General features: G+C 46.9%; 4 protein-coding genes and 2 long non-coding RNA genes across 6 annotated transcripts; 4 read left to right on the top strand and 2 right to left on the bottom strand.

The window, feature by feature from the left end:
- Positions 1-2,218: 2,218 nt before the first annotated feature.
- Positions 2,219-7,847, bottom strand: CG13991 (uncharacterized protein). Its single transcript, NM_135156.3, has one exon. The coding sequence runs from the start codon at positions 7,678-7,680 to the stop codon at positions 2,377-2,379; it is 5,304 nt and encodes a 1,767-aa protein (NP_609000.2). The 5' UTR covers positions 7,681-7,847; the 3' UTR covers positions 2,219-2,376.
- A 72-nt stretch (positions 7,848-7,919) lies between these two features.
- On the top strand, positions 7,920-8,362 carry lncRNA:CR44824 (long non-coding RNA:CR44824). The gene has a single exon (NR_124114.1). It is a non-coding gene; the product is annotated as a long non-coding RNA:CR44824 (long non-coding RNA).
- A 5,192-nt stretch (positions 8,363-13,554) lies between these two features.
- Positions 13,555-13,971, top strand: lncRNA:CR45719 (long non-coding RNA:CR45719). The gene has a single exon (NR_124113.1). It is a non-coding gene; the product is annotated as a long non-coding RNA:CR45719 (long non-coding RNA).
- Positions 13,972-14,744: 773 nt separating this feature from the next.
- CG9222 (uncharacterized protein) lies at positions 14,745-16,206 on the bottom strand. Its single transcript, NM_135155.2, has 4 exons — positions 16,003-16,206; positions 15,541-15,943; positions 15,171-15,481; positions 14,745-15,116 (listed from the first exon to the last, which is right to left on the bottom strand). The coding sequence occupies exons 1-4, from the start codon at positions 16,040-16,042 to the stop codon at positions 14,857-14,859; spliced, it is 1,014 nt and encodes a 337-aa protein (NP_608999.2). The 5' UTR covers positions 16,043-16,206; the 3' UTR covers positions 14,745-14,856.
- Positions 16,207-16,577: 371 nt separating this feature from the next.
- On the top strand, positions 16,578-19,357 carry tctn (tectonic). The gene is made up of 3 exons (NM_135154.3): positions 16,578-16,766; positions 16,838-17,189; positions 17,249-19,357. The coding sequence occupies exon 3, from the start codon at positions 17,345-17,347 to the stop codon at positions 19,316-19,318; it is 1,974 nt and encodes a 657-aa protein (NP_608998.2). The 5' UTR covers positions 16,578-16,766; positions 16,838-17,189; positions 17,249-17,344; the 3' UTR covers positions 19,319-19,357.
- Positions 16,578-19,357, top strand: B9d2. The gene is made up of 3 exons (NM_001201775.2): positions 16,578-16,766; positions 16,838-17,189; positions 17,249-19,357. The coding sequence occupies exons 1-3, from the start codon at positions 16,679-16,681 to the stop codon at positions 17,340-17,342; spliced, it is 534 nt and encodes a 177-aa protein (NP_001188704.1). The 5' UTR covers positions 16,578-16,678; the 3' UTR covers positions 17,343-19,357.
- Positions 19,358-19,370: the final 13 nt, after the last annotated feature.

The following is a 19,370-nucleotide window of genomic DNA, read 5'->3' as shown; positions in this document are numbered from 1 at the left end:
GCTATTTGCAATTTGATTGTCAATTTTCATGAGCCCTAGAAGCACGGCAGGGTGGGGCCGGCTGGATACTCTCGGCTTTTGCGAAAAGTTGAGCTTGGATTGTCAGGACGATTCCGCAGGAAAAACGAACAGTTTCTCCTGTGAGAGTCGATTCATCTGTCAGTGGTTAAAGTCACTTACTCATTGATGCAGTCAATCAAATTTCATGAGTGATTTTCGTTATGCCAAGGAAACTTTGTTGCCCTTCTGTCAATTTTCATTTACATTTTTCGCTTGATTGCCTCGAATGGCATTTCATGTGCTTTCCATTTCGTTATTGCCTCACCGTTTCCTCCAGCTCAAAGTTTAATTGCATTCGGTCCATTTTATTTTCTGGTCTAACATTTAACACACAGTTATGAAGTACTCCGCCCCCATTCCACCCACTGGCATTTTCCGCCCACCACTCATTAAAATGACCACTTCAAAGGCCACATCACCAGCCCCTTCGAGGCCCAGCAAAAAAAAAAATAAAATAAAAAATAAATATTAAAAAGAGAAACCTAATTAAAAAGCGCTTAATACTGGTTGAACTTACTGGGCGTGTGCTAATTTCATAATCCAAATAAAGTTTCAATTAATTTGGCCGGCAAAAGTTTGAATAAAATTTCCCATTCGAGTCCTTTTCATTTTTTTTTGGGATTATGAAGTGTTTGGCCTCACCAACAAATTGAGCGAACAGTGAATCGTGTAATTAGGGGGTAACAATAAAACCTGTATCCCTCCTTGTAAATCAAAAAGTACAACTCACACTGAATATCTCAATTTTAATGCAATTAAAAACATTTGAAAATATATTCTAATCCAAATTAGGAGTAAGTGAAGCAAACTTAGGGATAAGACTTAGACATCCCAAGAAGGACTTCTATTCCTCGACTATCAGATACCCCTTAGTCGCATAATTAATTTGATCCTTACAAGACAATCGCATTAAAGCGGAGTGACCCCAATGAACTCGAATCAAACGTTAAGCCCAAAGTGGCATTAAAAATTAACTGGCGGCATCAATTAAAAAGAGCAACTATCGCGATGAGTTTCCTCGGCAAGTTCAATGGCCAAAAAGCAATCTTACAAGTGCAGATAGTTTGAGTATCCTGCGGATTCAGCGCGCATCAATGGCGGTCTCAGCGCGTTTATTGAATGAAATCGGACGGGCGGCGGCGGATAAAGAAGCGATTCAATGGAGTTCCACTGGACTGGTCTGCCTGCCATAAGCCTAATGTAAATCCTCCCCAGCTCCCTGCGCCAACCGATGTCGTCACAGTCTACAGTGAAAACGTCCATTAGCTAAGCAGATTAATTGCTAAAAGGTATTTAATTCGTGATGCTTTTATATTTTGCCGATTTCACTTTGGGCCCCCCTCATCGCCACTCCACCCACTCAATATTCAGTCTATTGGGATTTGGGCCATCAGCGCAGCCAGCCATTCCAGCATCCAGACTGCTTTCGTTTCCTTTCTTTTATTCTATTCAGCTCCTATTTGATTTTATTTTATTTTCCCAACTCACTTCGCTGATGTGCTTTTTGCACTCCCTCAAAATATGGCGTTAAGTATATCGTGTTGGCTTCCCGTTTTCTTGGATTTCTTCTCGCTTTTTAATGCTTCATTAGCCGCTAATGGAAATTGTGTAACACTGTGCGAGGACAAGTCAAGATTCTGATTTTGGCAAGGACTTTGATTTCCCCGATTGATCGAAATGTGGTCTTACATGCAATGGAGTTCAATGTGGCTAAATATATAGAATGTCTATTTAAGTTAATGCCCTCAGACTTTCAAACTTGCCTGTAGTTTTGCGGCAATGGAAATACATTGAATGGCTGTCCCATGTTTCCGCCAAAGAAAATGCTCTGCCACGAAACTTGTGTGATTTATGTGCAAATATAATACAAAAGCTATGCAAGTTTTATGCGGCGGGAGGGCGGGGGGTAGAAGTCTATGCAAGTGGCAATGAAGTAAGACGTCAGGTAAAAAATTAAAATTACCGTCGCAGCTGTTGCCTAGCCAAACAAACAGAATGACGAAGGAGGACGGCCAGCAAAAAAAAAAAAGAAAGAAATGTGTAAGGATATAAAGGAAGGACTATGGAGGCGAAACGGAAAAAACGTCAGCTGCATCGGTAGTGAAAGCTGTCCTGGGAAAGTTGCCTGTTTAGCTTGGATTGCAAAATACAAAACACTGTCAGTTTTATACCTTTTATTTTGTATACAATTTCTGGAATATGTGTTTTTTATTTGTACTTCCAAATAGGTCCTCCTGCTGATAAGAAAATAGCTCTAAAAATTTTGATAGTGAACTTGAAATTTAATCTATTGTATGAGTTAGAAAATATGGTAAGCTATATCACGTTCTCGTACATCTTGGGGTTCCTCTGGATGTTCTCCTCCATGATCTTCTTGTGCATCGTTTCCCAGGTCTCCAGCCTGGCCAGGACATCCGGCAGGACCTCGCGCACCTTGAGTCGACTAAACTCGGGACCGTCGCGCATATCAACGTTGGTCCTGAAGTTGTAGTTGGGCGTGTAGCCGTTGAGCTTGAGGAAGTGGTCGAAGTAGAAGGGCACGATCTGCTCCTGCATGTTGTCCACGGTCAGGAGCGAGGTGTGGGTAATCTGGTCACCGGTGTAGCCATCCTCACGGAAGGCGCGCACAAAGTTCTTAGTGTTCTCGGATATCACCATCACCTCCTTCTCCTCGGGTATGATCTTCTTCTTGAGGTAGAGCCTTGGCAGGCGACCCTCACGCTTGGGCTTCTGGTATGGTGGCTCCAGGTTGCGGCGCACCTTCTTCATCTCCATATCAATGCGGCGCTCCACCTGGTAGGCCTGGTATGAGAGCTTCTCCCTGTAGCGGCGGCGCTTGCGCAGCGTGGCCTCCACGCTCCGCACTTTCTCGATATCCATGTGCTCGAACTTGGAGAGAATCTCCATGACTACATCGCTGATGGCGGCCACCATGTCAGCGGCACTGGGCAGGACGTCGCTGGTGCCGCGTACCGAGTCCGGAACCACGCGGCGCCACACCTCGGCCAGGACGGCACGGTGCTTGTTGAAGTCCTCGTCCGCTATTGTCTCCTCGATGGGCCGGCCCAGGTACTGGTGGACTCGCTGCTCCATCTCGCGGGCACGGTCCTCCATGAAGAACTTCTTGGCCGACTTGCGGGCCACGTATTCCTGTTTCTCTTTTAAATCCTTGGTGCACCAGTCGACGAATGTCTCCAGTCGGCCCTGAAGCTCGGTGTGAATGGACAATGTGAAGTGCATTTCCAGGAGCAGCATGAAGGTCTTGTTCTTGAGGCTATCGATGCCCTGCAGAAAGGACTCGGCATCGGGGAAGACCTGCAGAATGGGATGAAGCTTTTGCATGTAGACATCGTAGTAGAAGGCGCGGATGGCCCAGGCATCGTCCTTGTCGCGAACCCGAATGTTGACAATGGCTCGCTTCGCAATGGACACGTCATACGGCTCCAGTTCCATGTCCTCCTCTTCCATGTCCTCTGCCGCTTGCTCGTCGTCGGCATCGCTCTTCACACTGCTTTTGCGCGTTCCTTTGGAGACCAAGTGTATCCAATCGTTCTCCGCCCGCCAGTCCTGGTCGCCCATCAGGTAATGGAAGTTCTGCAGCATGATGCAACGTATCCAGTGGCCCTCAATGAACACAATATCCATGTTGAGCATCATCAGTTCGCGCTCCAGTTCGCGATACTCCTGCTTGAGCTTGTCGGTGGTCTCGTAGTAGGATTTCACCTGGTACACCATCGTCATGGCGGCGTTGTACTCCTTCTTCTTCCACTTGGCGAAGAGTGCCTCGTACAGGTTCTTGGTGTTCTTCATGTCCACCCAGTGGCGCTCATTCATGCGATCGTAGATCTTGGTGCGCACCATCTGGCCCTGGATCAGCAAGGACTCGTACTTCAGCCGCATGGCGTCCTTAAGCAGCTGGATGCTGGTCTTGAACTTGAACGACTTAATGGTGGCGCGACTTTTCATCTCCTCAATGTAGTTCTCGTCCAGGTCGGTGATCACCGCTCCGTAGTACTTGTGGTTTCCGGGACCCAGCAGCGTTTTGCGAACATCGGGCACCTCGACTTCCAGCCGCAGTCGCAGACTGTTCCGCAGCCGGGTGCTGAAGGTGAAAAACGTGTCCTTGGGCCCCAGCATATCGGCCTGCTCCTTGTGCTGGCCCGAAAAGGGCAGCATACGATAGGGATCCTCCTCTTCGGCATTCACGTCAATCACCGCGGCGTGAAAGCGTGCGCGCCGCATCTCCTCGAAGGGAACCAGTGGCTTGCGGATGTAGTCGAGTGGCAGCTTGGTCTTGTCTTCGATGACCATGTAGCTACCGCTGTCGTTCGACAGATCGGTGCACTCGGAGCTGGTCAACGAGCTGAGACAGTTCTCGATGCTCTTCAGATCCTCCTCCAGCTCGGCGACAACTGCTTTGCGATCCACCAGCAGACGCTCCTCGCCTGGCTCGATGTCCTTGGTCTCGTAAATGGCCTCGCGAGTCTCGCGCAGCAGATCCAGATACTGTTTGCGGCCTGGGAAGTCCAGCTTGGCCAACTCCTCGGGATCGCGCGAGTGGAAGACGAAGTCGTATGGTCGGCACAGGTCGGGCACCTTTTCGCCGGCAGCCTCCTTGTTGTCCGTCCGCGTGGCGGCCAGATGCTCGGATATCATCTTGTCGAAATCATAGCTGGGCATGGTCAAGTCCATGTTGACGTACTTGCTGCTGGGCGGCTTGGCACGCGCAAATTTCGCCACCGGCTGCTTGACCTTCTTCTCCACCTTCGTAATCTCGGGCATAACGGTCTTCGGCTGATACTGCACATGAACGTTCTTCACTTGGGTCGGTGCCCAGTGGTCGTGGTGGTGCCTGGCCTCGAATATCTCCGTGTATGGACGCTTTTTGGTCCTCACATTGGCGAAGCGCAGCTTCTCCGGTTCCGGTTGCTCCAGGAGCGGCAGGGCGGAGTTCTGCAGCACCTCGTTGAATATCGCCGACGGAACCCGCTCGGCGGCGTAATCACGTTTCCTGCGCGGATGAATCGTCAGGGTCTTCTCCCGCTCCTTGGGTGCAGGCATATTTCCTCGCCAACGTGATGGCTGCGACTCTTTGCCGCCAGGAAAACGTTCCATGGCGGTGCCTTCCTGGCCAGAAGTGGCGCACTGTAAGCCGGAACTGCCAGATAAATCAGCATTGCGAGCATTTTCTGGAACCAGGAATTGAGTGGGTTTCCAAGGTCCCCTTGGTGGTCGGTCGCATCCGCCCTCTTGACGCGACTGACCCTCGCCCTCATTGTATGGAGGCTCTGGAGTTGGCACCCAGTCCACGTCCAGTTCCTCCTCCACCTCCAGACAAGGATCCGCCGCTCTCAGCTGCTCCTTTTCGATACAGGGTAGGCCGAGCAACTGCATCCGGGCGAGTTTCTTCTTTTGGCGCTTGGACTTGGCCAACTGCTGCTTCATATCCAGATACTCCAGCGTGGTGTTCACCTTGGTGGCATCGAGCACCTCCATTTCCTCCACCGGAATGCGATCGTCTGGCACAAGCACCTTCTCGGGAAACACGTAGCGGATGAGATTAAACTTCCTCACATTGTACGCCGGCTTCGGTTTGACAATTTTCAGATTCTTGCGCAGCCGTCGGTGGTAGTGGAGTCCAAGCTTCTGATGGACGAACTCCCTGACGGCGCTTTGGCGTTCCCGCCGCCGCACCAGCAGCGGCTCCGGCGGGAAGAGGTCTAAGTTCGGGTCGTCGGGGTCAAGAACCTTAATAATGCCGCGCTCCACGTCCAGCTTGATGGGCTCCTTGTGCGGCACCAGCTGGTTGAGCCAATCTTCGCGCGTGAGACATCCCTTAACCGTCCGCTGGCCCTGCATAATTTGATGGCGATGGAGCTTGCCGCGCAGCCCGTCGCCGTGCTTGAAGTGGAAGCCACGCAGCTGGAACTTGTCGCCGATTTTGCCCACCTGCAGGTAGTCCTCGTCGTCGCTGCTTTGCTCGCTGGGCGTGGAGCCCACGCTGCCCTCGATGCTCTCGTCGCAGGCCAGCTGCTGCTCCGCATCCGGCATGTACTTGTGCTTGCCAGTGCGCTCCAGATAGAACTGCTGGGTGACCCTCGCCTTGTCGCGACGCACACAATCCTCACGGTGCATGATGGCCTTCAGGCGCTCCGTTTCGGTTAGAGTCTTGGGGAAGACCTTACGTTTCCGTATAATTGGCTTCAGCTCCACGTGTTTGCGAAAGCTGCGCTCAATTGCATCGTCGATGACGGCCACATCGGCACGCAGATCGGCCTCGGCGACCGTGCGTCCTTCGATCTCCTTGATGGCCGCCTCCTGCTTGCGCCGCTCCAGCAGCTGCTCCTCCTCGCGCTGCTTCTTTCGCAGATAGATGTCCTTGTAGCGTGCGGCGCGGCGCCGACGCTCCTCTTCGATCTTTAGCTTGTTGGCCGGCTTGTCCGGACTGCGATACAGATGAACCAGCCGTGGCGATGGCGGCGGCGATGGTGTCTCTATGGGCGTATCCTTGATCGTCGTATTGTAGCGCTGCGGCACGGCCAGGCGCTCCTCCTTCAGCTCGGCCTCGACATTTACCTTGGTGTTCTTCTTCGCCTTTCGCCGTGCCATGTAGCGCTGGACGCGCCAAAAGGTCAGCGCGTTCTGCTGCTCCACCTCGTCCTGCTCGTACGTCGTCTTGTAGTCCATGCCGTGAAAGTCCAGTCGCAGCGGATTCTGCAGATCGATCACCTCGCAGATGTGCGTGTCGGATGTCTCCGATGCGGTGCTGGCGCAGAGATTGTCCCCATGCTTGACCAGCTTACTGATCAGGCTGAACTCCTGCTCCTTGGTCAATGGCTTGTGGCGCAACGCCACCGGATTGACCAGGCAGTGGGTCTTTCGCGGATCCTGGGTAAGAAAGAACTTCTGCCTGGCGGGCGTCAGTTTGGCCAGCTGCTCGTAGTTCTTGGGACATCGGCCAATGCGTGGCCTTGGTGCACCGGCCACAAAGCTGGCCGGGCACGGTCGTCGCCACTCCTCGCCCTTGAAATGGGGCGGCCGCGTGGAGGGCAAGTGCATGGAGTCAACCAGCTCGTCCGAGTCCGGTTCTTTCTCGGACGACTCTCTGATCGATCCGCCGTTTTGGCCACTGTCGCTCTGTGACTTCTTTGCCGTGCTCGTCGTGGAGCAGACACTCTTGCGTAGCTTCACCGTCTCGATGCCATCCCTGAAGTGGGAGTTGCTCGAGCTCTCGAAGTCACGTCCTCTGGCCCGGATAACGACCTTGCCGCACTCGTCGCGCTTGTGCAGCTCCGTGCGCTTGACATTGACGTCGGGAAACTCCAGATTCTGAACCGTCAATATATTGTTCGAGTCGCGCTGACCAAAGAAGTCGATGTTGCGGAACTTTTCGATGGTCCGCTCCTCTCGCGTCTTGCGTTCCGGATTCTTACGCGGTGGACATATCCGCTTGCCGGTAGCTTCAGCTTTCGGCTTTGTCTTAGCTTTGGTCTCCATTACCTCAGTTAAGCCACCAATCAATTCCCTTTCATTTTTGTTCCGAGCACGCATGTTTAATGTGCGATTCACCGTCTCCATGCGGTAGTTCTTCGCAGCCAAGTTATGGTGTTGCATCGACATCGTTAGGTTCTTCTGGCTGCCCAATATCCAAATAGAAATATAAGCTGGCGTATTTTTGGCAAGCAGGAGTATTTCAACAGCATAGGACGTAGTTCGATGAAATTTGGAGCTAAACCTGCCCAGTTTGGCTTTAACAAAAAGCCACAAAACTGTAGAACGAATTTATAAGTTGAAGTTAGTAGAAAACTAAAATGAATTGTTCAACAATGTAGCCTTTTCGAAATTTTTCTGGAAGTTTTTCTTGCTGTTTCAGAAGTTTGTTTTTCGAACGGATTTGAATTCCAGTAGGTTTTTCGCCACCGCCTCCATTAAATTGAGTTAAGTGAAAATTGAATCGGGAGCGCAAAAATCAACCTGACAGGCAACACAAAGGCACGGATGTTGCGAAAATGAAGGTTGGCAATGATTCTCATATTAATGGCACTGATGATGATGATGATGATGCTGCTGATGATGATGACGATGATGACGAGGTGGCGGCCGGGTCTGAATTCAAACTGTTCAACATTTCCGTTTAATACGGCTTCACTTCCGTACAAATTTAATTAAAAACTGAAATTTTTCTTATTGCGTGCGCTGGTTATACAACTGCCCACTCCAGCAGGCTTACACATATGTACATATGTATGTACCACATATGTGCAATCAGAAAATAATGAATAATTTAAAATGTCTGCACTCTAAAAAGTAATTAAATTTCATCACAATATGAACAATAATATTTAAAAGTACAGTAGGGCGCAAGACGATCAAAAACAATCAATCAACTCAACTTTTTCTCGATGAATTCTGATTGTTTTATTTTATATGAAGAAGGAAATTGTTAGTATGTTATAGGTAAATGTTATAGTTATAGAAATCTCTGCTAATAGTGATTAAGTGCAAAATTGGGCACTCACACACGGAAATATGGTAAAGCCCAGCCAAAATGCAATTGCTTTAATCATGTTCAATAAATTTGCAAATCCGCTTAATTCAATTAGTGTTTTGTCTCTGGCTAATTTACAACAGCACTTAGTATTCGACAGAAAGTATCGGAAATTTCCATTGAATATTAATTGACTTTAAGCTTCAAGTACAGTAAGCACTCGAATAACTGATAAACGCATTTTTGGTTAAATTAAATTACGTTTACAATCCAACACACACGCGTGCATTCAAACACAAATATGCAGATACAAGACACATATGTGGGCATTCGAGACTTCAAATTAAATTAACTTTCTTTCATTTTTAGAGGAAAACATGTAAAGCATTCGATTCGATTCACTCCGCCAGCTTCCGTGCGAATTTCTTTTCGACTTTCATTTTTTTTTTCAATTTGCCAGCTAAAACTCACTTTTGTTGTAACATTCATTTTCTTTGAGTAATTTAAAACCGACATCGTCGCCGGAATCTTTGGAAGGCACGGTGGAAAAAAGATAAAATAGGTACGCCTGATGGAAATGAAGACGAAGCTGAAGGGTACATACTGTATGGCATGCTCCTTGGAGACCCAGTTTCCTGAGTATTGGGTTTCACTGACTTCTTTCGGGCAGTAAAATTTGCCATTTTGGTGAAGAGGCGTTTGCGGGAACTTTAAGGATGATGTTTCTATAAATGCACTCCCCCAAATTGCTTCTATCTCGATTACTTACTATATCTTAGGATTTAACATAATCTGCATGTTGAATATCCATTTTCGGAAACATTATAAAAGTATCTTTTAAATAGCAATGTTTTTAATATTTCAGGCTAATCCGAATCAATAAAAGGTATGCCACAGTCGGCTACCATCCAAGTTTTGCTTCTTGAATTTATTGGGTAACTTTTCATATACATTTTTTCACACATGCGGCAAAGAAAGCTTTTCTTTGTCCACCATTTTACAGAAGGATCTATGAGTGGTCTATGTCCTTCGGGCTCTTTCGTTATGTGTGGCCAGTAGACGAATGCAATTGACGCTGCAAATTTCATTACACATACATTTTCCACCGCTCAGACAAGGCAATTTTCTTTTAGCATTACATTGGTTTATGGCCAAGTGCCGGCAAGTCAATCAATTTGAACAAGATGCAACCAAAAGCACTTTTTTCTAAAAATTTGATCAACTAAGGTTAACCACTCAGACGGGTGCCATAAAAGCTAGAATGTGAGGTTAGCCAATAACAACGGGGTAAGTGCTAGTCGAGTCATTTGGCTGTAAAATTGCCTGATACTTACTCTTGTTTGATTTTCGAAATAAACCATTCCAGATAGTTTCACAGTCTTTGAAATCACTTTCGATGGTTTTCAAAGTATTGATGGAACTCACAGATGGTAGATAATGAAGAAGGACATGATATAGCCCATAGCCTTCGGTTGGCTCTGTTGCCATCGAATCGAATAGAGGGAATGAGTGTGGTGGAGCACAAATGCTTTTAAATGACTGACCTGCGCTTGGCTTTTTGCAGCTGTAATCAATATGCAAACAAACCATTTGCCGCATTAATTACAAAGTAATGCAGCCAGCAGCGAGCGTGAAATGTAAAAATAAACGGCAGATGCTCGCGATTTGCTTGATGACTTGCCGGAGGATTCAGTCACAGTGGGTCCGTAATCGGGTTTGGGTGTTGGGGGATCAGTTTTGGTGGAGCAGCATATTGGGGTCATGCCAGTGGAGTGTCTGCGCTGAATGACCGCCATGCGCATGCCAATGATGAAGCAATTAATTTGCAATTAAATCGATGATTGCAAATAAGCGCAGTGAAATCCAAGCAAACTGGATACAAAAAGAAGTTGCTGAAAATGGTAGCGCTGAAAAAATCCTCGAGAATGAAGGTGAAAAGGTCTGCGGTTGCACTGGATTAACTACTTTGGTTTCGTATATACTTGACATGTCACGTTTTTGTATCTTAAGGATAAAATAAGAATCGAAACCAGATAAGAGAACTGATAGATACTCAGGATATTAGACATGCTTTAGAGTTCGTTTTGCTTGATTTTGAAGTACTATATATCAAAGGAAGGTATCCATTAAATTGAATCTTAATATCGTTCTGCTGAAATCCCAATAAGAGTTTGCCTGTGCGCATGCAGTTGGCCAAAACGATTTTCCATCAACTTTGGCGGCTATTCAATTAAAAATTACTTTATTTGCAATTAAATCGTATCACCAGCTTTTTACCGCCATCTGCTCCCGCCAACTCGGCTCACTTTTCCAGTTTTTCCTCAGTTGTGGCCAGCCCCATTGGTTTTGTTTGTGTTTGCAGCTCCACAGCGCCACCATTCCATGCTACACACATACACTGGCACTGGAAAATCGCTTGGGTTGCATTTTAAAATGCCATTTACTATCATGACTTTGTTGCTGCCGCTGTCATTTTCCAACATCCCCATTTTTTCCAGGGGTAAGGGTCTATGGCAATAGCTACCTACCTATCTATGGGGCTAGCACACAAATCACGGCAATTTATTTATGACACTATTTACAAGAAGAAAGGGGCGCAGGCAACAGCTGGCCGTGGCCGCCCCACAAATGCAAGGACAACAAAATTGAGGGGCTCCCGTTTACTGAAACTTAGCCTTCCCCCCCCCCCCCACCCCCATGCCACCATGCCACATCACCCCTGTGGGCTCCACGTGCACTCTACTTAAATAACAATTTCAATATATTGAAATTTACTTTGTCACATGAAAGCTAAACAGCTTGCACTCAGCGTCAGTCACGACAAAGGAGTCCTGGACTGGCAATATACATATATATTTGTATATATATATTCTGGGCCCATCCTGTCACCCAACCTCTGGAATACGCCATCATGGTCGAGCCCCTTGGGGTGATGACTTCGTCTCCTGCCTTAGAAAGTTTGAAATGTGCTGGAATTGCGGGTTTTTATTTTATGATATTTACATTTTCATATTTATAGACTGCGTCACAGCGACGAGCATTTTTTACTTTTGCAAGGATTGCCATAGTTTCTCCCAGAAGTTTGTCACTGGGTGGAGGAAGGTGGCATTTCCAGTACCATTAAACATAATTAAATTCAAATTGCTTCTTGGAATAGGTGTTTGCCAATTTGCGGCTCTGGTCAAAGGCGGTTTTCTTTGTCTGAGTTCGGAGTCCAAAGAGCTAATCAAATTGTGGCGCCTTTCGTTAACTCGTAATGCATTGAAATACATATATACGTATAAAATATAATCATTTATCAAATTGAGTTTGTATGTATAATATTTATAATTGCTTATAATGGACCATTACAAAATAGTTATGCGAAATTACACTGAAAACAGTAGAATAGCTTAGCAATGGGTATCTGATAGTCGAGTCACTGCACTTTACCGTTCTTTCTCGTTTGGCCATATTTTGTTTTACCGAACACTTGTCCGCTGGCCTTTCTTGTATGTATTTTTATTGTGCCCCATTTCGAGGTTGTGTGCAATTTTTAACGTGGTGCGGGTGAAGCTGAATGACGATAGGGGCTGGTCGTTCGGTTTGGTGTCGCCGTCCTTTCAAAACGACATCAGGTGTTGCACGTTGTGCAAGAGCTTATCTCAAATGATTTATAAACTTCCAAAAGTACCGAGGCCAAAGCTATTGTCATTGCATAAAATATGCTAACAGAACAGAAGTAGGAGGCTCCACATCAAAAAAAAAAAAAAAACACCAAAAAAAAATTCAAAGCAAACCAGATGGAGCCAGTCAGTGAAAAACACCCGACGGAGGAAATTCCCGAGCAGAAAAACGCCATATAAGCTGTGGTTCTAGAATTCTGTTTATAAAAACTTTGAATATAGAAGCTAAATCCATTCAAAAGAAATAGTACGAATTTTGTTTTGTTTATTTTAACTTGGAAATCGAAACGATGTTATCGAACTTCAAAGGAACAGGCATGATTTTAATATGATTATTTCGATATATCGATAGGTATCTTTTCTGGGGTTACACTTATACCCGCTTATACCTTGTACGATAATAGAATGAAATGCGACAGCTACCCATCAAAAACCAGAAAGAGTAATAAATTTCATTTTGGCAGTTGCGGCGCCCGCGGCCCGTAAAAATAAACTTCGAAAAATACTGAGCAGCAGAAAATAACATAAATTAATATTCAGTTAAAAATGTGCAAATATTTCACGCACGCATGTTGCTCCTTTTTCTTTTCCCACATGCCACGGAGATTGCGAGCGGCAGGATATGAAGGGAGTGCAGGAGAAAGTGCGGAAATGTGTGGATATCCCCCTTTCCGCACTTTACGGTCAGTGGATTTTGTAATTCTTTTTTTTTCGTTCACAATTTTTTCTGTGTTTTTTTTTTTGTCTGTTTTTTTGGGGTTAAATTTATGAATTATTTGCGCGCTTGCTGTTGAATTTATTAAATGTAAATGCCGCTTCGTCTGCCAGCCGACCATTTATTGGGGAAAAATACCGTAGCATACTTTTCTGAGCCAAGTGACTTATCTGCGGGCCAGATTTCAGATGGAGCCGAGCTGGGAAAATGGGGAGCTGTGCGGTATGGATGGATGGCATGAAAAATATCGCCACGAGGTAATTTACATGCATTTTTGCTATAAATTAATGCGACTGCAGGTCATGGATGTACCTAGAATATGGATGTGTACAAATGAGTATGAGTACTATGACTGCGTTTTGTGACATGTGCATTTTTTTAGTGAATTTCATCAGTGCAACCGACTGATTATTCATAGAATTTTACATGAACTAGTCGATTTATAGAGAAACATAGAGGGATTTTCGAGGAAGAAATAAACAAATGTAAAAATTGTGGTCGAATTTCACCAGTATAATTTATTCTACGTAACAAGTTTAAGTTTTGCGAGGCTTGAAAAATATCAATCTTTAATAATTATATACACCGTAGATCCTGAGCACACGCGGGTGGACGAAAAAGCCATGTTAATGACAGGGCCACATGATGTGAAAAAAAATCAGAAACCGAGTCAACGTGAGAAGATAGTACGTACTACCGCAAATGAATGGCCATTTCATTTGCATGTTGGGAGCAACAGAAATGAGAGAGCATCCGAAGCTAACCACAAAAATGGACTTTGCTTCATTATGCACAAACACGCCAATAAATGTAACGAGAAAGATAGTAGGAGCGAAAGACGAGACGAGACAAACAGGAAGAAGACGAGTGGACGAGTGTTTTTTGTAACGAAACTCTTAATCGCTCCTTTGCAGGCTTAAGCTGATAGTTGCTACGTTTATGCCATGAATTTCAAGATCTCTCAAATGCGTGAAAATCCAGTTTATGCGACAGACAAATTCATGTATTTGAAAAATCTTAGCTGATAGAAATCAAAGGTGATTAAAATAGTAAGGAGTTGATAAAAGCAAATATGGTAATTTAAAATTATTTCTTCGCAATTACGGAAATGTGTAAATAACATTTTGCTCTGTGTACAAATGCACCATTTCATAAATATTTGGGGCATGACTTTTTTAATGACTGTGACTTTGGTGGCCCAACTCGGGCCAAGCGTACACCTCTAATGGCGATTGCATCCATATGATGACCTGAAGTGACACAAACCACAACGCCAGAGCTCTCAGCTTGGAGCTGGCTTATGGCTCTCAGGATGGGGCAGATCCCGCCGGCTGCCAGCTCCTTTTGACTCTCGCAAATTTCGCCCAACATCGCATATTTCAGTTGTCATTTTTGCTGTTTTGTCAGTTTTGCGTGTGACACAACTGGCGACTCGGGGGTAGAAAGTGGGTGGCGGAGAAGGTCCTGGCGCCTCCCATCTGTGTGTCCATTGCAACGGCATTTCCGCTGGCAGGCGACGCAGCTGCGGTGGCAACTGCCACAAACAATTTTGACATTGCCGAGCAGAATTGCGAAGAGCAAGCCCCGAGCTGAGATGCCACCACCATTGCCCCGAGCAGGATGCGCAAGGATATTGTGAAATCAACGTGATTACGGGACATTAACATGCATGCTCCAACAAGCAGGAACAATTCAGGGGAAAGTTCAGAGCTCAGATGTGGGACGTGAGTAAGGGTGCAACATTATCTCTTGCCTTATGGAAAACTGTGATTATCTCATAATACGGAAAAAACCAAAGGACTGACCACTTAAATTTGCTAATCTAATAATATATATTTATTGACTTGAATCGAAAAATTATAATATTTGTTAGTTCTAAACGTTGAAATTTTTCAGCTTTGTTGCACTGCACCATAAACGAGTAGCAACTATTTGCTAGGCGAATACCAAGGGTCCTCCTTGACCTGCGGAATATTGTACCTGATCTTCACCGGTGCTAGAATATGCATAATCATGTGCTTGCACTCGCTGGAAGCTGATGGGGATTTGGGGAAGACCAGCGATTGATTGATGCGCTTGAGCAGGATGTGCACATTGGAGCCATCGTAGGGAAGGCGTCCAAAGACCATCGCATAGCAGACGACGCCGCAGGCCCAGATGTCCGACATGAAAGGATCATAGGCGACGCCTCCAATTATATTGATATTAGAGCATTAAATTACGTTAAAGATACGCGACTCACCCTTGAGGATCTCTGGACTGGCGTAGGCATAGCTGCCGCAGAAGGTTTTCGAGAGTATCACTTGGTTGTCGGAGGTTCGGGTATCCTTCCTTGCGAACCCGAAGTCGATCAGTTTCAGATTCCAGTTCTCATCCAGCAGCAGATTCTCGCACTTAATATCCCGATGCACCACTCCCTTGCTGTGGATGTACTCCACGGCACTCACCAGCTGCTTGAATAGCGTACGTGACTGCGGCTCGTCCAGAAACTTTCGCTCACGAACGTAGTCCAGAAGCGTTCCATTCTCGGCCAGCTGCATTATCAAGTACACCCTGGGTGCATCAAGAATAGTTCATATTAGCATTATTCTATACCATCAAGAGTGACTCACCTATGACTGGTCTCGATACTCTGATAGAAAGTTATCAGATTTTCGTGGTGCAGACCCTTCACCGCCTCGATCTCTCGCGGCAGGAACTTTTGCGTGTACTCGGAGGGAGCCTTCACTTTGGATATGATCTTGACAGCCACCCGCTTTCCGTACTCCTCGGAGAAGCCAATCTTCACCTTGGCATAGTTTCCGGTGCCAATAACCTTACCGAGTATGATGCCATGCTCCTCAAGAATGGTTTTCTGCGGCTTCGACTTGTCGTCGGCCTTTACCGGAACGACTCCGGATGGTGCCGGTGGCTTTGGTTGTGGTGGCCGGTCACTGAAGGTGTAGACCTTCTGCTCCTGACGACGACCCGAGTTCTGGTCAGTGACGAGGTCCTGCGATGAGCTAGCGCCAATTACTAGCGGAAATCGCATGGTGCTTTTAATAAACACAATTTTAAGCGATTTGAGCACTTACCTCCGCCTTGATCGTTTTTTCTTCTGGGAGATGTCGCCATTAAAAAGGGTACCACAAGTACGGTTCACCAACGACGCCAATAATACGGGAATATCGTGATCAAACAAAGACTCATTAAATATTTATCATATTAGGAAACTAGAAATTTTGCGAATTTTTCTCCAATACTGTGACATACAATGAAAATATATATTTATACGTTACTACAAATTATTTTCCATTTTTGATTAGAGTATCTAAGATCAGAATTTCGATTACAAAAATTTACTTTATAAGAAGAAGACGAACTCTATATACCAAATAAGCAAGCAAAACCTGTAAATAATAAATAATAACTAAAATAGTGGCGTAATATTGTAATGATATCACGATTATATTGATTGGTAGACGTGAAAGGCGAAAACAAACTCATTTCGATAATAGCATAAAGAAATAAATATATTTTACATCCATAAAAAAGTATTTTTTTTTAAATTGATCCTGTCAACGCGAACCAGTTCCTTTGCCTTTCCGCATGAGTTGGCAGCACCCTCCCTGCTTTTCCGTTACTTTGACAACGGTCAACTGCCAAAACAACGAAACCAAAAAATTTGACCGAATGCCAGTCAACTGAATAAGCCAGTGATAAAAACTGACTAAGAAGCCGACTAATATAAAGTTCAGAGTTGATGAATTGATGGCGGAGGTGCACATAATCGGGCAGATATTGAAAGCTGTTGACTTTGCCGAGCCGCATCTGTACTGCAAGTGGAGTCTGCAGAGCGGTGAGTTTCCCCCACGCAGCAGATACACCTGTCCGGAATTCAATTAACCTAATTGCTTGCCCGCTCGGTAGGAAACGCCTGGCGCCTGGTTCAGGGCGAGGTTCAGGGTCAGAGCCACGTGGCGTCCCACCGGCTCCAGAGCAGCTCGGATTTCGCGCAGCCGCTGGACATTCATCTGAGCACCGCATCTGTCCAGGGCTGGCCCCGCCTGCTAGTGGAAGTGTACGCCGTTAACGTACTGCAACAGTCCTGGCCCGTTGGCTACGGCTTTGTGCACGTACCGTCCACACCAGGCACCCATCGCCTGGAGATCGGCACCTGGAAGGTTGCTCCCAACGGCTTGTGGCAGTCGCTGCGTGAGCGTTTCGGAGGCGGAGGAGCGGCCCTCAGCAAGACGGATCTGCTCTACTCGGGTGTTGAGCGGTGAGTTAAGGAAACCTCTTTACACTTGGTTGACTATTTAGTAAATATTTCTCGCACAGTTACAAGTTACAAACTCTGAGTTCTGGAAAGGTCATTGTTGAGCTAAACCTAATCTTTCGAAAGTTCGACGAATACGGCGTGGAGTTCAAGTAGCCATGAAGGAAGTGTTGCCACTAGTCGTCCTGTGCCTGGCCACATACCACACACACTCCATTAAAATTGGAATCTCGCACAATTACAATGCCACAATATCGCCAACGGCGTCCACTACAACGGAAGCCCCAGCCACGACCGGTGCTCCGAGCAGCGAAACTGTCAGCTCCATCAGCACGCTGCCGGAGGCGGAGGTGACCACCACTACGCCTGCAATCACTTTTCCACCGCGTGTCCAACAGAAGCCCAAGGTGGCTGTGGCATCTCCAACCATGTCGACGGCGCTACCTTTGAACTCTACTGAAGTGAACTCCACCCTGTCCGTATCCGGAGACAATACATTTTACTACTGCTCCTGTGATCTTCAGGCAGGCAGATGCGATCTCAACTGCTGCTGCGACAACGATTGTCCTCTGGAAACCCGCCAAGTGTTCAATTGCCTGCCGAATTCGTTGCTCCCGCAGCTTGAATCGCGCCTGGAGGATTTCCAGTACACCCACGGCTTGCCCACCTGCCAGATCAACGATGGTTGGCTGTGCGTCTTTCGCAGCAACACAAAAGCAACAAAGACGCAGCCGCCGGATATGAATATCGATACCTCGCAGTACAGAAAATGGAAGGATAACTTGGAATACCAAGAATCGGACTACGCACAGTCTCGTCCATCAGCTGGACACTACAAGTTCGGGCAGACCCTGCAGTTGTGGCAACCAGAGACTAAACAATTGGCCACCTTAGAGTTGCCCGCCGCCTACGAAAGTCCCAATTGTCAGCTGAAGCAGTCAGTCTGGCACTTGCAGCCGATCAGGCACGTCTGCAGAATGAAGGATTCCGCCCAGCTGCAGGAGAGCATCTGGAGCCTACTGAACCAGACTTCCAACTACGAGATCCTATCAAAACCCCGCGATCTAGAAGAACCGGAAGTAAACGGGCTGATCGTACAGGTCTGCCTTAGAGGAGCGAATAAGTCAATGCGTTGCTTGGAGCGAGGGAACGACACCCAACTGGATGTTATAGTTGATCATGTGGAGCTGCAACTGATTCACAACTTTACGAATATCCTCGAAGCAAAGCTTTTTCTAGAGGAGGCCAAACTGGCGGAGGACGACAACGAGCCACTTTGGCTTCGCTACAACGTTGAGTTTGTCACTCTGAACGAATCGCTGACCAAGCCCACTTCCGGTCCACTCGGTTACCTATCTGGCGCCCCTGTAATCCTCTCCAGAATGTTACCACAGAACAGCAGCGAGGATAAGCAGCTAATAAGCTATCACAGCCTTAACCAAAATATCAAAGAGTTTCACTGGCTTTCCCTGCCCTCCAGGAAGCCACGAGGAAGCAGCTGCCAACGCGCACTGGACCACAAGGAAGCTCTGCGCTTCGGTATAGACCTCCTTACCCGTTGTGAACTCCGCCACGCGGCTCCCTTGCTCCAGGCACACGCCAACCACACCGAGTACTGCCAGGGCTTGCAGGCCCAGATATGGAGCCTGCTGCTGCCCCACAACTGCACCCAGCTGGAGGATGTGACCAAGGTGTTCGTCTCCCATCTGGGCAGACCGCAGCCGGACAAGTGGCTGCCCATGGAGGTGCGCTACCCGGAGAACGTCCACGAGATGCCACCACCCGTTCAGGCAGTCTACGACGAAATGAGACAGAGCCTGAGCTGTCGGAATATCTTCCTCAGCGTTGGCTACGAGTTCCATGTGGCACATCTGGCTATGGTGGAGGGCAGAGCGCCGCATCAGCGTGTCCTGCAGCACGCACGCCTGGTTCTGGGCCAGCGGCATGACCTGGAATTCGACACCAGCGAGATTGAGGTGGCGCTTCCTCTGAGCATTTCCGCCATGTTCTACCGGATGCAAACAAAAGCGCTGAGCAATGGAGCTGCAGTGGGCATCGCTGGCCATCTAGTGCTGGTGGAAATGATTTATCTAGGGATTATTTATCTAGGATCCATGCAACTTTGCCTCTAGAATAATGTTTGGACGTATGAGATTTTTAGAATAAAAACTAAAAAAGGAATTT

This window comes from Drosophila melanogaster, chromosome 2L (genome assembly GCF_000001215.4).
Source record: "Drosophila melanogaster chromosome 2L".
Taxonomy (NCBI): Eukaryota; Metazoa; Arthropoda; class Insecta; order Diptera; family Drosophilidae; genus Drosophila; species Drosophila melanogaster.
This window is presented reverse-complemented; position numbering and strand designations above follow the sequence as displayed.